Source organism: Panthera pardus, unplaced genomic scaffold (assembly GCF_024362965.1).
Source record: "Panthera pardus isolate Hobbes unplaced genomic scaffold, ASM2436296v1 HiC_scaffold_10, whole genome shotgun sequence".
Lineage (NCBI taxonomy): Eukaryota > Metazoa > Chordata > Mammalia > Carnivora > Felidae > Panthera > Panthera pardus.
In genome coordinates, this window is record NW_026526655.1 from 34,859,176 (window position 1) to 34,871,410 (window position 12,235).

The 12,235-nt window shown below is 39.4% G+C and overlaps 1 protein-coding gene across 1 annotated transcript in view; it reads right to left on the minus strand.

Moving 5' to 3' along the window:
- Positions 1–12,235, minus strand: part of LOC109254456 (aldehyde oxidase 2) — an 86,490-nt gene that overhangs the window by 17,477 nt on the left and 56,778 nt on the right. The window contains 6 exon segments of the mRNA XM_053906484.1: positions 1,655–1,843; positions 1,956–2,021; positions 5,598–5,712; positions 7,639–7,691; positions 8,443–8,517; positions 10,222–10,350. Coding sequence (XP_053762459.1) covers positions 1,655–1,843; positions 1,956–2,021; positions 5,598–5,712; positions 7,639–7,691; positions 8,443–8,517; positions 10,222–10,350 — 627 coding nt within the window.

Below are 12,235 nucleotides of genomic sequence, written 5' to 3' on the forward strand. Positions count from 1 at the left end.
GCTCTGAGCTGTTAACATAGAGCCCAGTGGAGGGCTCGAACCCACAAACTGAACTGTTAGATCATGACCTGAGCCGAAGTCAGTAGCTCAATAGACTGAGCCACCCAGGCACCCTGAAAGAAAATTTTGACAATACATCTCAAACCTGAAGGAAATTTCTACTCTGAGTTGATTTTCATGTAATCTGCATACAGCAGTGCAAATAAATGCTGACCTTTATTTTGATTTGCAGTTCCACGACTTTAGCAGTTACTAAGGGTTTGTGTCTTTGGTTCCTGGCACTATTGACATTTGGGGCCAGATAATTCTTTGTTGTGGGGGCTGTCTTGTACATTGAAGGCTGTTTAGCAGCATCTCTGGCCTCTCTACCCAGAGCAGTGACATCTTCTCCCTCCAGATGCTGGTCCATCTCCAGACATTGCCAAATGTATCCTGGGGACCATTTGAAACCACTGTCCTATATCCATTTCTGGGTATGGATGAGGACCCAAGAGGGGAGTGATTCGTCTACGATCCTAGGGAGCTGGTGAGGCTGGGGTGAAAACCCAGCTCCACTGAGACCTCAGTCCAGGATTCTTCCCATGCTGCCATGCTTCCTAAGATTTTAGTTAAGTTTCTTTTCTTTTTTTTTTTTTTTTCAGTTGAGGTTGCTTTTCTTTTTAATTTTAAGTTGTTTTATTTTTTATTTTTTTTAAATTTACATCCAAATTAGTTAGCATATAGTGCAACAATGATTTCAGGAGTAGATTCCTTAGTGCCCCTTACCCATTTAGCCCATCCCCCCTCCCACAACCCCTCCCGTAACCCTCAGTTTGTTCTCCATATTTTTGAGTCTCTTCTGTTTTGTCCTCCTCCCTGTTTTTATATTATTTTTGTTTCCCTTCCCTTATGCTCATCTGTTTTGTCTCTTAAAGTCCTCATATGAGTGAAGTCATATGATTTTTGTCTTTCTCTAATTTCACTTAGCATAATACCTCCATTTCCAATCATGTAGTTGCAAATGGCAAGATTTCATTCTTTTTGATTGCCGAGTAATACTCCACTGTATATATATACCACATTTTCTTTATCCATTCATCCAACAATGGACATTTGGGCTCTTTCCATACTTTGGCTATTGTTGATACTGCTGCTATAAACATGGGGGTGCATGTGTCCCTTCAAAATAGCACACCTGTATCCATTGGATAAGTGCCTACTAGTGCAATTGCTTGGTCATAGGTTAGTTCTCTTTTTAGTTTTTTGAGGAACCTTCATACTGTTTTCCAGACTGGCTGTACCACCTTACATTCCCACCAACAATGCAAAAGAGATCCTCTTTCTCTGTATCCTCACCAACATCTGTTGTTGCTTGAGTAGTCTTAAGTTTCCTAAGTGAAAATATTATTCCATCAAATCAGAGCTTTTCACCTGGAAATTTAGAGTTTCCAGTGAAAGAGGATATTAATAAATAAAATCTCTAGCCGAGGATGGCCATTGGACAGAGATCATTTATCCTCTCTGAATCTCACTTTTCTCTAGATGATTCACCTCCAAATTCTAACAGTCTATTATGATTTGGTTCTGATACAGGTTGGCATGTATTTTTTATTTTTTCCACCTGCTTCATTTACCATGCCACTTGCATTGCATAGTAGTAGGTTTGGGTGCTTACCTTGGATGAATAGACGGTTAATGGGGTTTGTGATGATGGCAACAAGGAGACATTGAACTCCTCTGGGACGTCAGTGATGGTTGGAATTTTATATTCATCTGGGCCTCGAGAGTACAGAACACCTTCTGGGGAATATTTTAGCTCTTCAGTGGTATAAAGACCCATTCCCTGAATAAAGGAACCTTCAACCTGAAAGGGGAAAATGTCAAGCTCTGTGATACTTTATGTTTCTTAGAAGGCCTTTACCTATCCCACAATGGCTTTCAGGAAGTGGCAGCTATCTAAGTGGGCCAGTACCTACCTGCCCAATATCAATGGCGGGATTTAGGCTGCAACATGCATCCATGATGATGTCCGTTCGGATTTTCTGCCAAAAATTAAAATTACCTCATCATAACAACTTAAAAATATTATATGAAGGTTTATTTAAATGGTATCCAGAACTCCTATTGGTTAATTAACACTGCACTGAACCTCATTAATATTAGAGGTGGTAAGAAATCTGCCAAATTCTTCAATTTTAGTGCTATGACTGGCAATGACCCCAGAAGATCTTTCTACTTTGACTTCTCTTTTTTTTATGTCAAACTTCTTTCTTTAATTTTTTTAAATGTTTTTATTTATTTTTGAGACCGAGAGAGACAGAGCATGAGCAGGGGAGGGGCAGAGAGAGAGGGAGACACAGAATCCCAAGCAGGCTCCAGGCTCTGAGTGGTCAGCACAGAGCCCGACAAAGGGCTCAAACTCACGGACTGTGAGATCATGACCTGAGCTGAAGTTGGACGCTTAACCGACTGAGCCACCCAGGTGCCCCTGATTTTGACTTCTCTTAAGTGACTCCAAAGTCCATGGTATGTTAGTGCCTTTGAGTGTCACTTAGTAAATAATTGAGCCTGGTTGTTCTTCTGATTCTAAACCTGGATTTGTTGTTGTTGTTTTTTTTTTAATGTTTATTTATTTTTGACAGAGAGAGAGACAGAGCATGAGTGGGGGAGGGGCAGAGAGAGAGGGATACACAGAATCTGAAATAGGCTCCAGGCTCTGAGCTGTCAGCACAGAGCCTGACACGGGGCTCGAACTCACAGACCGCAAGATCATAATCTGAGCCGAAGTCGGACGCTCAACCGACTGAGCCACCCAGGCGCCCCTGGATTTGTTGTCCTTACACAATTCATGAGCTCATCTAGTCCTCATGATGATTTGATGTAGATAGTTTTTTTTTAAAGTTTATTTATTTTTGAGAGACAGAGAGAGAGGGGGAGACAGAATCCCAAGAAGACTCCATGTGATCAGTGCAGAGCCCAACGCAGGGCTTGAACTCACAGTGAGATGATGACCTGAGCTGAAATCAAGAGTCAGATGCTTAACTGATTGAGCCACCCAGGTGCCCTGATGTAGATGATTGCCATTTTACTGAAGAAATCATGTAGCCATAGTGGCATGTTTGAAATTAGAGATTTGAAAGATATTGGACCGTATTATGGGAAAATGTTGAGAATATCTTTGACTTCGCTTATCTACTTCGTTGGATAAGAACGGATGAGAATTGGATGAGAAACATCACAATGATTTGGCCTTTATGTTTTGGAACAAGCATGTGTAGACAGGTTGTTAAGGAGCCACAGAAAACCCCTAGGTGCCTGTGGTCTATCCAGGAATATCTTTGGGCTTTCTTTCTGCTCTCACATCCCATGCTTGTTCTGACAGTATCATCATTCTCTGTTGAGGCACACTAGCTGGGCTACCTTCTATCTAGCTTTTTGGATCAGCAGCTCGCTTTTGACTCAAATGTTGTCCTCTCAGACAACCTCCTATGTTCGTTCTCAACAGCTAGGGCAGGACGTTGGACACACCTCAGGGTGGGCCTGTGATTGGCGGGTGTTTGGATTCAGCAACCACAAATAACTGGCAGCAGTAGGCCTGTCATTTATTTTCTCTGATTTCCCTTTAATTAAAAGAAATTTTGCCTCTTCAAGGAATAAGCTATTTTAAGGGACTGAAGTAATACCAAAATGACTGGACCTTAACCAGTAATAAGGAAGCCATAGGGACAACCAAATTTTCACTGTTCTGGTTCCATAAATTCTGGAAGACCCCCATGAGATTTCTTTCTTTAGGGATTTATACCAAAGCCCTCTGATAGAATTGCCAGATAAAATAGGTATGTCCCCAACTCTGCATTGAACATATTTGTACCAGAAATTTATTTGTTGTTTTTATCTGAAATTCAAATTTAATCAGGCATCCTATATTTTTATTTGCTAGCAACAAATCTGGCAACAGGGTAGAGAATCAGAAAACTAGTTGATTTCTAAAAACAGCTTTTCACTGAGTATGGAGTCTTGAATGGGTTACAGGTATGTCAAGACACTGACACTTGGACTTTTGCAGGGGTCTGGGCCAGGATTTTCAGGTTGGTCACCTGCCACCATGGTTTCCTTGTTTGTAAAAGTGTGCTGGGAAAATATTGTCATTATCTATGTGTACCATTATGTGAAAGACATTAGGAAATATACTTTTAAAATAATTATATAAGCAATCTATGATCCTAATTTCATGAGTTTACTTCCTCACAATGATCTAGAATGAAAATGGGGACATAATGTATCCTAAGGAGGAACCTGAGTGGAATGTGAGGGCAAGTGCTCTCCAGACATTCCTTCATTTACCATCTTTTCTGTATGATTTATATAAAATCTAAGTGATGGACAAATTTACCAGCAATGGGGCAATAAAATACATTTTGATAAGATTTGCAAGACAATATTTCCAATTTCCTTCTTATTTTACATAAACTGACCATTTCTAGTTTCAGGTAAAATGGTTCAAGATGATGTTGGAATAATCTGTGTATGGAATTTAGATGTGTCATTGGTCCATTCTGTAGATTTCCTAACAATTTCCACACTTTGGATATACTATATTCTCTTTAAGGTTTCTGTAATCTCTCTATTCCGAGAATGATACCTGGGGTATATTCATAGGTTTACCTTTTATGGTGGAAGTTGTTAACTTTTGATTACATGTGACTCCCTGATTCCAGAAGGACGCTCAATTAAGTAGCAAGCACAACAATTATTTTCAGACCTCCTCTCCCCAGCCCTCCCCAATCTTTTTTGTTAGGGACAGTAGTACCTTTGGGATAACTGACTTTAGAGAAACATCACAGTGCTATCTGCTCTCAAATATTTACTGAAGACAATTTATTAAATTACCTATTCCTTCAGATTAGATAAATTGACCTTACTTTAGGAACAGAATCTTACCTCCAGTTTTTTTGGAAAAACTTTGAAAAGCAACTTTGTTGTATGAAGTGGGATAAAAAACAATGCACTTTAGGCTGTCATGAACAATTCTTTTTTTGACTACTGCTTTAAATTTTTTTTAATTAAATTAATTTTTTATTGAGGTATAATTGACATACAACATTATATTAGTTTCAGGTATACAATATGATTTGATATTTGTATATATATCAAAATGACCATCACAATAAGTCTAGTTAACTTCTACCACCATACATAGTTAAATTTTATTTTCTTGTGATGAGGACTTTGAAGATCTAGTCTCTAAGCAACTTTCAAATATGCAATACAGTATTATTAACTATAGTCACCATTTTGTACTTATTCCCCATGACGTAATTCTTTTATAACTGGAAGTTTGTACCTTTTGACCCCCTTTTCTCTCTTCATCCCCCCCCCACCCCCCACCTCTGGCAACTACCAACCACTGTTAGGAGCAATTCCTTTTGACTACTTCTTTTTAAGTGAAAATTCAGAATAAGCCTGGATCTCTAGATATTCCCAAGGAATTAAAAAAAAAGTACTGTTCTTATTGTACAAGTAGTACATAATGAAATTGGGCTATTTAATGTGCAACATAATTTTGTCGTTGTTGTTGTTGGTTTAATTTGCCAAGAGGAAAGTTATATTTGGTTTACCTTGTGAGCGCCTGTCAGGCAGTCAATTTCAACCTCAGAACAGGCTGCTCCATAGACATAGTATGGAAAAGGGTCTCCTTCTCCCTTCTCCCAGTCCATGTAGGCCTTGTATCCCCTGATGGAAGAAATAAAGCCCATCAGCTTGGGGCGGTGATAGCAGTGAGGTTGCAAACAATGTTGACTCATTTTAAAAGTTATTTAAGCTTTAAAGTGTCCAGCTCAATGACTGCATGTCTGACGAGAAGGAACCAGAGGGGCCACAGCAGTGGAGAAAGAATGTGTAGAGTCTACACTCAAGTATTTAGAGGCAAAGGGTCACAGTGTATGCAACTTGCTCTCAAATGGATCAGAAATAACAATATACAAAGAGAGAGAGGGAGGGGGGAAATGATAAAGCAAATGTGACAAATTACAGTAGGTACTTCTGGATAGAAAGGATATACAGTATTCCTTCTACTATATTTGCAACTCTTCTACGAATTTGAAGTACTTTCCAAATGAAAACAAAACAAAACAAAACAAAAAACCAAACCAAAACAAAAAAGTTATTAAAGTTTTATGATAGCATTTCATCTTACTGATACTTCAACTGCTTTTTAAGGGTTTTTTTTTTTTTTAAGTTTATTTATTTATTTTGAGAGAAAGAGAGAGAGCACAAGCAGGGAAGGGGCAGAGAGAGAATTCCAAGCAGGTTCTGTGCTGTCAGTGCAGAGCCCAACACAGGGCTTGATCCCAGGAACTGTGAGATCACGATCTGAGCCAAAATCAAGAGTCGGACACTTAACCGGCTGAACCACCCAGGTACCACTCAACTGCTTTTTAAACTCATTTAAACTGCTACTTGTATTTGCAACCTAGCTAATTATAGCAGCACTGTCATGTGTCTCCATTTAAAAAGGATACCCTTTGTGTTTCAGTTAGGAAGCCAAAAAGAAAGAATCCAACAGGCTGTTTTGGTCCGACCTCCCAGTGTGTCTGTATTCACAGTGTAGAGTTTGAGCTTTTAGCTCTGTGGATTGAGAACCTCAACTGATTTTATCAGCATTCCCAAAGGAACCCTCTAGACTGTGGTAACCAAACTCACTGGGGAATTGATGGTAATTCAGAGCTGGTAAAAAAGGGCATGTGATTCAATGCATTAATGTACAATGGAAGATGTACCCAGCTAGATGGCTGATTTGCTCTCTTCTTGGGTAACAGAACTCAGAAATTTAGAACTCACGTGCAGGGCACTGGGCTCGGCTATTACCTGCCTCCTTCCTTCCTTTTTCATGAGAAATTTCTTGACTGTTCTCTGTCTCTGTGCATGTGTGTGTTTAGTTTGGTGGTTTGTTTCACTACATTGTAAAACTGCTGTCATACACTTCCTGAATTTGACCATCAGTTCTGCTCTTTGTGTTTCACTCAATTAACATGAATTGAGTGAGGGCCTCCCACTGACAGACACTGTACAAAGAGAGGAGCTTCAAACAGAAAGCTTTTATGGTAAAGGAGGGACAGTTTGTAAAACTGAGTTGGAAGTTATTTCCAATGATATTTTTTTACTATCCAACAGTGAATAGTAAAAAATGATTAGATGTTCTAAGTCATGTTAAAAAATTTAAAAAAAATTTTAGATGTTTATTTTTGAGAGGAAGAGAGAGAGCACACACACGCAAGAGCGCAAGTGGGGGAGGGGTAGAGAGAGAGGGAGACAGAATCCGAAGTAGGGTCCAGGCTAGCAGCTGTCAGCACAGAGCCTGATGCAGGGTTTGAACTCATAGACCGCGAGATCATGACCTGAGCCAAAGTCAGACACTCAACCAACTGAGCCACCCAGGTGCCCCTAAAAAATGTTTTTTACCCAATAAGGGTATTTTTTATTATTTAATATTTCTTTGGATATAGTTCAAAGGCTTACATAATATCAATTTTAGACTGAGAAGGGACCTCAATGATCACATAATAAAAACTTACTTTACAAGTAAGGGAACTAAGGCTCAGAACAATTGAGTTACCTTATATTTTCTCAGCTAAGTCCAGACATTATTGTAATTTTTACCTGAAGTATCCAGTGGCTGAAAGACTGATTCTTTGTTCAAAAGCAGCTTCTATCTGAAGAATGGGCATATTTAGTCAGAATAAAATAAATACACCATCTGATAGGTGAAAATGAAGGTATTCCCTATATCAGAATTGACATCTGGTAATTGTTGCTGGTGTTTTGTTACCAGTAAAGGAACACATTGTAATATTTTTTTTTCCCCTCAGCTGGTACATTAACAATTTCCTTCTGATTGAGTTGAAATGTCTGAACTAAATAAGGCAGAATCCTGCCACACATCCATGATGTAGGGGCTTAGTTCCCAAAGTATTTTGGGATAAAGTTCTAAATGTTAGAACTTTAGTTAAGTGTGCGTGTAAGTGTGGGATAAGTGTTCCGATGAGATAAGAGAAAAGATGTTGTAAAGTTGGATTAGGTGAGTCATTTCCTTTGAGACATGTTTAATAGCAATTAGGCCTTTTAGTTTTCTTCCTTCCCATTTAAGACACCTTTTTCTTTTTTTGGTGGCTTAGGAAGGCTTGGTCTTTTCCTTTTCTTATTTAAGCAGAGTGGGTAAGGCCTGCTGGGTATTCTTCATGTATTTCCATTCCTCCCCTCAGTGATGCTGTTCCCTGTGTGCTCTCTCACACATACCTGGTATACAGCATGGAGCAGCTGTCTCAACCTTTTGCGATCCTGCCCTTTTGCAGAAATCCACACCCAGAAAAACTCTGTGTGGTGCAGCTGTACACTGCCACGATGCTCTCAGCACTGGTTAGGACTGCTTTCTCATTGTAGTAACAGACAGAGTGGAACACTTACCCAGTCCTCCCATGTACCTCCTGGATTTTTCTTAATGATGGGCTCGAGGCGTTTCAGAAGGATCTGACATGCATTCTTGAAAGGGTAAAGAAGTGAATTCTCATTAGAGAAGAGCCCAATGGTTAGGATTTGTGTGGAAGAACAGTAATCGATAATTGATTAGGTCAGTGAATGTTTATGGAGTGCTTGGTACTGATACATTGGGAACACAGAGACAATAACAGTCTCTGACCTTGAGGAAGGTATCAGTTATTGCAGGTTTTTAAAAAACTTCCCTGGTTCACTTCCTGTGAAAATATGGGCTCAGCTGAATTTCTACTTTCAGGTCCTCTTTCTAAGAATATTTCTTTTGTGTTCTTAATTCCTTCTCTTTTTCTACATTTTTGACTTACATTTTCTTTTGTATTTTCCAGCCATTAAAATGAAAGGAACAAAACATCTTATTTTCATTCTACTCTGTGCTTTCCTATCTGCACCAATAACATGCCAATATCCCTCTGAAATATTATTCAACTCTCTGTCCATCTTTCCATATGTTCATCCATCCACCATCAAACTACTGCAGTGAAGGCCTTGGCTTTGGGTGTGAAGTGAGAAAATAACTAAATTTGTCTTTATAATAATCTAGATCTGCAAAGTTTCTGATCCTTAACTAAACCTAAAACTCTAGAAGATGGATTAATCTTAGTTTGGGTTGACAACTCCCATACACGCTGAGTGATTCTTATCTTGTGTTTGATCCTATCCAAAATTGGGTCTCATGAATTTGAAGTTTCCCACACATTTGTTCTGAGGGAAAGAGCCTCTGGATTTTAGCCCCTAACAAGTATCCCCACAAAGATAAGATGGATTTGAAAGTGATGCCTCTTGGTAGCATAAGTGCAGTGTTCTGAAAATATGCCTCCCCACAATATCCCAATGGAAAAAGTGGAACGTTTATAACAGAAACATGACAAATAGATATTACTTCAAAAGTACATGCAATCAGATATCTTAATTAAGGAATAGTGAAGTCATAATCTATTCTGAAGTAGTGAAAAAAAACCCAATCAGTTAGAAAACAAATACAAAGGATAAGCATGAGTGCTGTGGTAGAATTCCACTCATGTAGACACTTTAATTGAACCATATCTACTTGGCTGGGGTTCTGCCTGCTTACCTGCCTGCAAGAACTTGTTTGTGTCAGAGGAAACGTGCCCAGTGCTGAGTCGCATGGTATACCCAGATTTCTTCTTTCTGTGTCTACCAGGGACAGAGACTGCTTGTTCACCAACATCTATTCTCCCCTTCTTCCATAGTAGCTGGGCATGTGGTGATTCACTACTCCACATTTCCCCAACCTCCCCTGCAGTTAGATGTGGCCTGAGCCTGGTTCTGCTAGTGGATGATCAGTGGAAGTGACTTGCATCACTTCCAGGTCTGATCTCCATGCTTTTTCCCTGATGATGATGCTCAGGGCAACCTTGAAAGCCACATGTTGAAGGTGGAAGAACAGCCATTAACCTCAGAGTACTCTAATGACCAAGCTCTCTCTCTGGACTGGTAGGTATGTAAAAAAATGGACTTTTGTTGTGTTTGACTCACTGTATTATGTGTCTATTTGTCACCTCAGTTTAGCCTACTCTAACTGGCACCCTCTCCTGATATTTTGGCTATCCTAAGCCTATGTTTAGTGACACAGATGACTTCTCTGAAGCCAACTGCTCATGTCTGTATCCAGCTAAGAAAACCAGCAATATGGAAAAAGTGCTGAAGGGAAAGACAGACAGCAGGAAGCACCTGCACGGCTTTGCCATTGACGTCCGAACCAATGGAAGCTGCTGTAGCAATTGTATTTGGCACCGTGGCCGTACTTGTTTCACAGACGTGCATGTAAGACATGGGTAGTTTTAATTCACGGCTGGCCACCTATGAGCAAAAGAAATATTTTCATGTCCAGCAAAGTCTTTTATGAAGATTTTAGTCATGTTTTAAATGAAAAAATACTACCATTTTTATTACATCCATGATATACTTGAAAACCTAAAATAAAAGTTAAAACCACTTTTTAGTAGAGCCTTATGCTGGTTATTTATTTATTTAATTTTAGAGAGAGAGTGAGTGGGGGATAGGGTCAGAGGGAGAGAGGGAGAATCTTAAGCAGGCTCTGTGCTCAGCCTGGAGCCTGACACAGGGCTTCATCCCATAACTCTGGGATCATGACCTGAGCTAAAATCAAGAGTCAGATGCTCCACTGACTGGGCCACCCAGGTGCCCTGCCTCATGCTGATTTTTAAAATGTTTTCTTGGCAATATTATGTAGTGGTTCTTCCATCCAAAATTAGTGTTTAGATGTTAAGTATTTCATTAACATCTTTATACTTACACTTAGATATTATTTTTATTTTACTTTATTATTTATTTTTTTTTTTAGTTTTACATGGCTGCAGTGACAGGAAGAGAGAGATTGGATTGACTGGTTCAAATGTTGGTCTTAAATCTGTTGATATCAGCATCAGATGAATTTGAAATGCCCCTGAGGGCCTGTCTTCTCTCTAGCCCTCATCCCCACTTTAGCTTTGGATTCCCCCCTTGTCTTCTATTTGCTCCCTCCTGCCTATACTCCTCTAGTATTTGCTGTTCACTGTTTTCTGTTCTTTTTCTTCCAGTTCCTCTAGCAGACACATGTGGAAAGAAAGGCATTTAATCACAATAAATGAAAAAGAGAAAAAGCATTGTTTTGTTTTTTGTGCTCTTTTAACTTTTACAAAACCACTTTCTCCAGATGTCTGCAGTCATGTACTTGTCCTCAAGTGCCAATCTACAGATTAATGCTGTTGTAAAAGTGAGTTTCCCCAGAAAGAGGCAATATGATAAAAAAGAAAAGGACAATTTTATTGTTTGTTGGTGATGAATTTATTGCATCCTATAAGTGGGAAGGACAGAGCCAGTGTCATGTATATCTGTATCTAAGTCTTTATGGTTTCATCAGGGTTCTCTTGCTGCCTTACACATTTGTTTTTCTTTCTATGATGGCTATGTTATTTCCAAGAGAGACATGCTTCCTCTATGGCACAGGAAAATTGCCTCTGACAACCCCTGGCTTAACATAGGAACTAAACAACCACAAGAGAATGATAGTTCTTTTCTACCAGGACCTACACATCAGTCCCAGGAAAGGATCTCGGTATTATGCCTTCCTCCTGGACCCATCCTTGCAGCCAGTGGATTCAGGCACCATGACTAGCCAGACCTGGCACGTGTACCCATATCTGTGCAGTTGGGGAAAAGAGGGAGATGGGGCTAAAAGGTACCAGAATTGAGGAGGCCTTTAGGAATATATGGAATGTAGGTCCTGTATTCCAAAGGAGCTAAGGGGCTGGATAGTCAAAAGCTGTGGATGTGTACATAATAATCTAACAAGTTTGTCAATTTATTTATTTAATTTAAAGAATTATTCTTTTTTTCTCTTGATTTCTCTTTTTTTTCTCAACTGCATGATGGCAGTTGGTGAAATACTTGTCCTTACTTGTCCAATAGTGTATTAGCAACCTAATATTGTCGTCCAAACTTTAAAAATCATACATACTGGCCTCAAAATAGAAATTCCTACTCTAGTAAGCCTGCATGGCACAACTACCACAGTGTTCCAGGGGCCCATTAGTGATGTTTTCACTAACAACCATCCCCACCCACAAAGCCTGGCCAAGCTCCAGGTCTATTTGCACATGCATGGAATTTCTGCCACCTCAGACATTCTATTTGATATGTACGAAGTTTTTCAACCAAATAGTCAAGATCTTAGGGCTTGAAT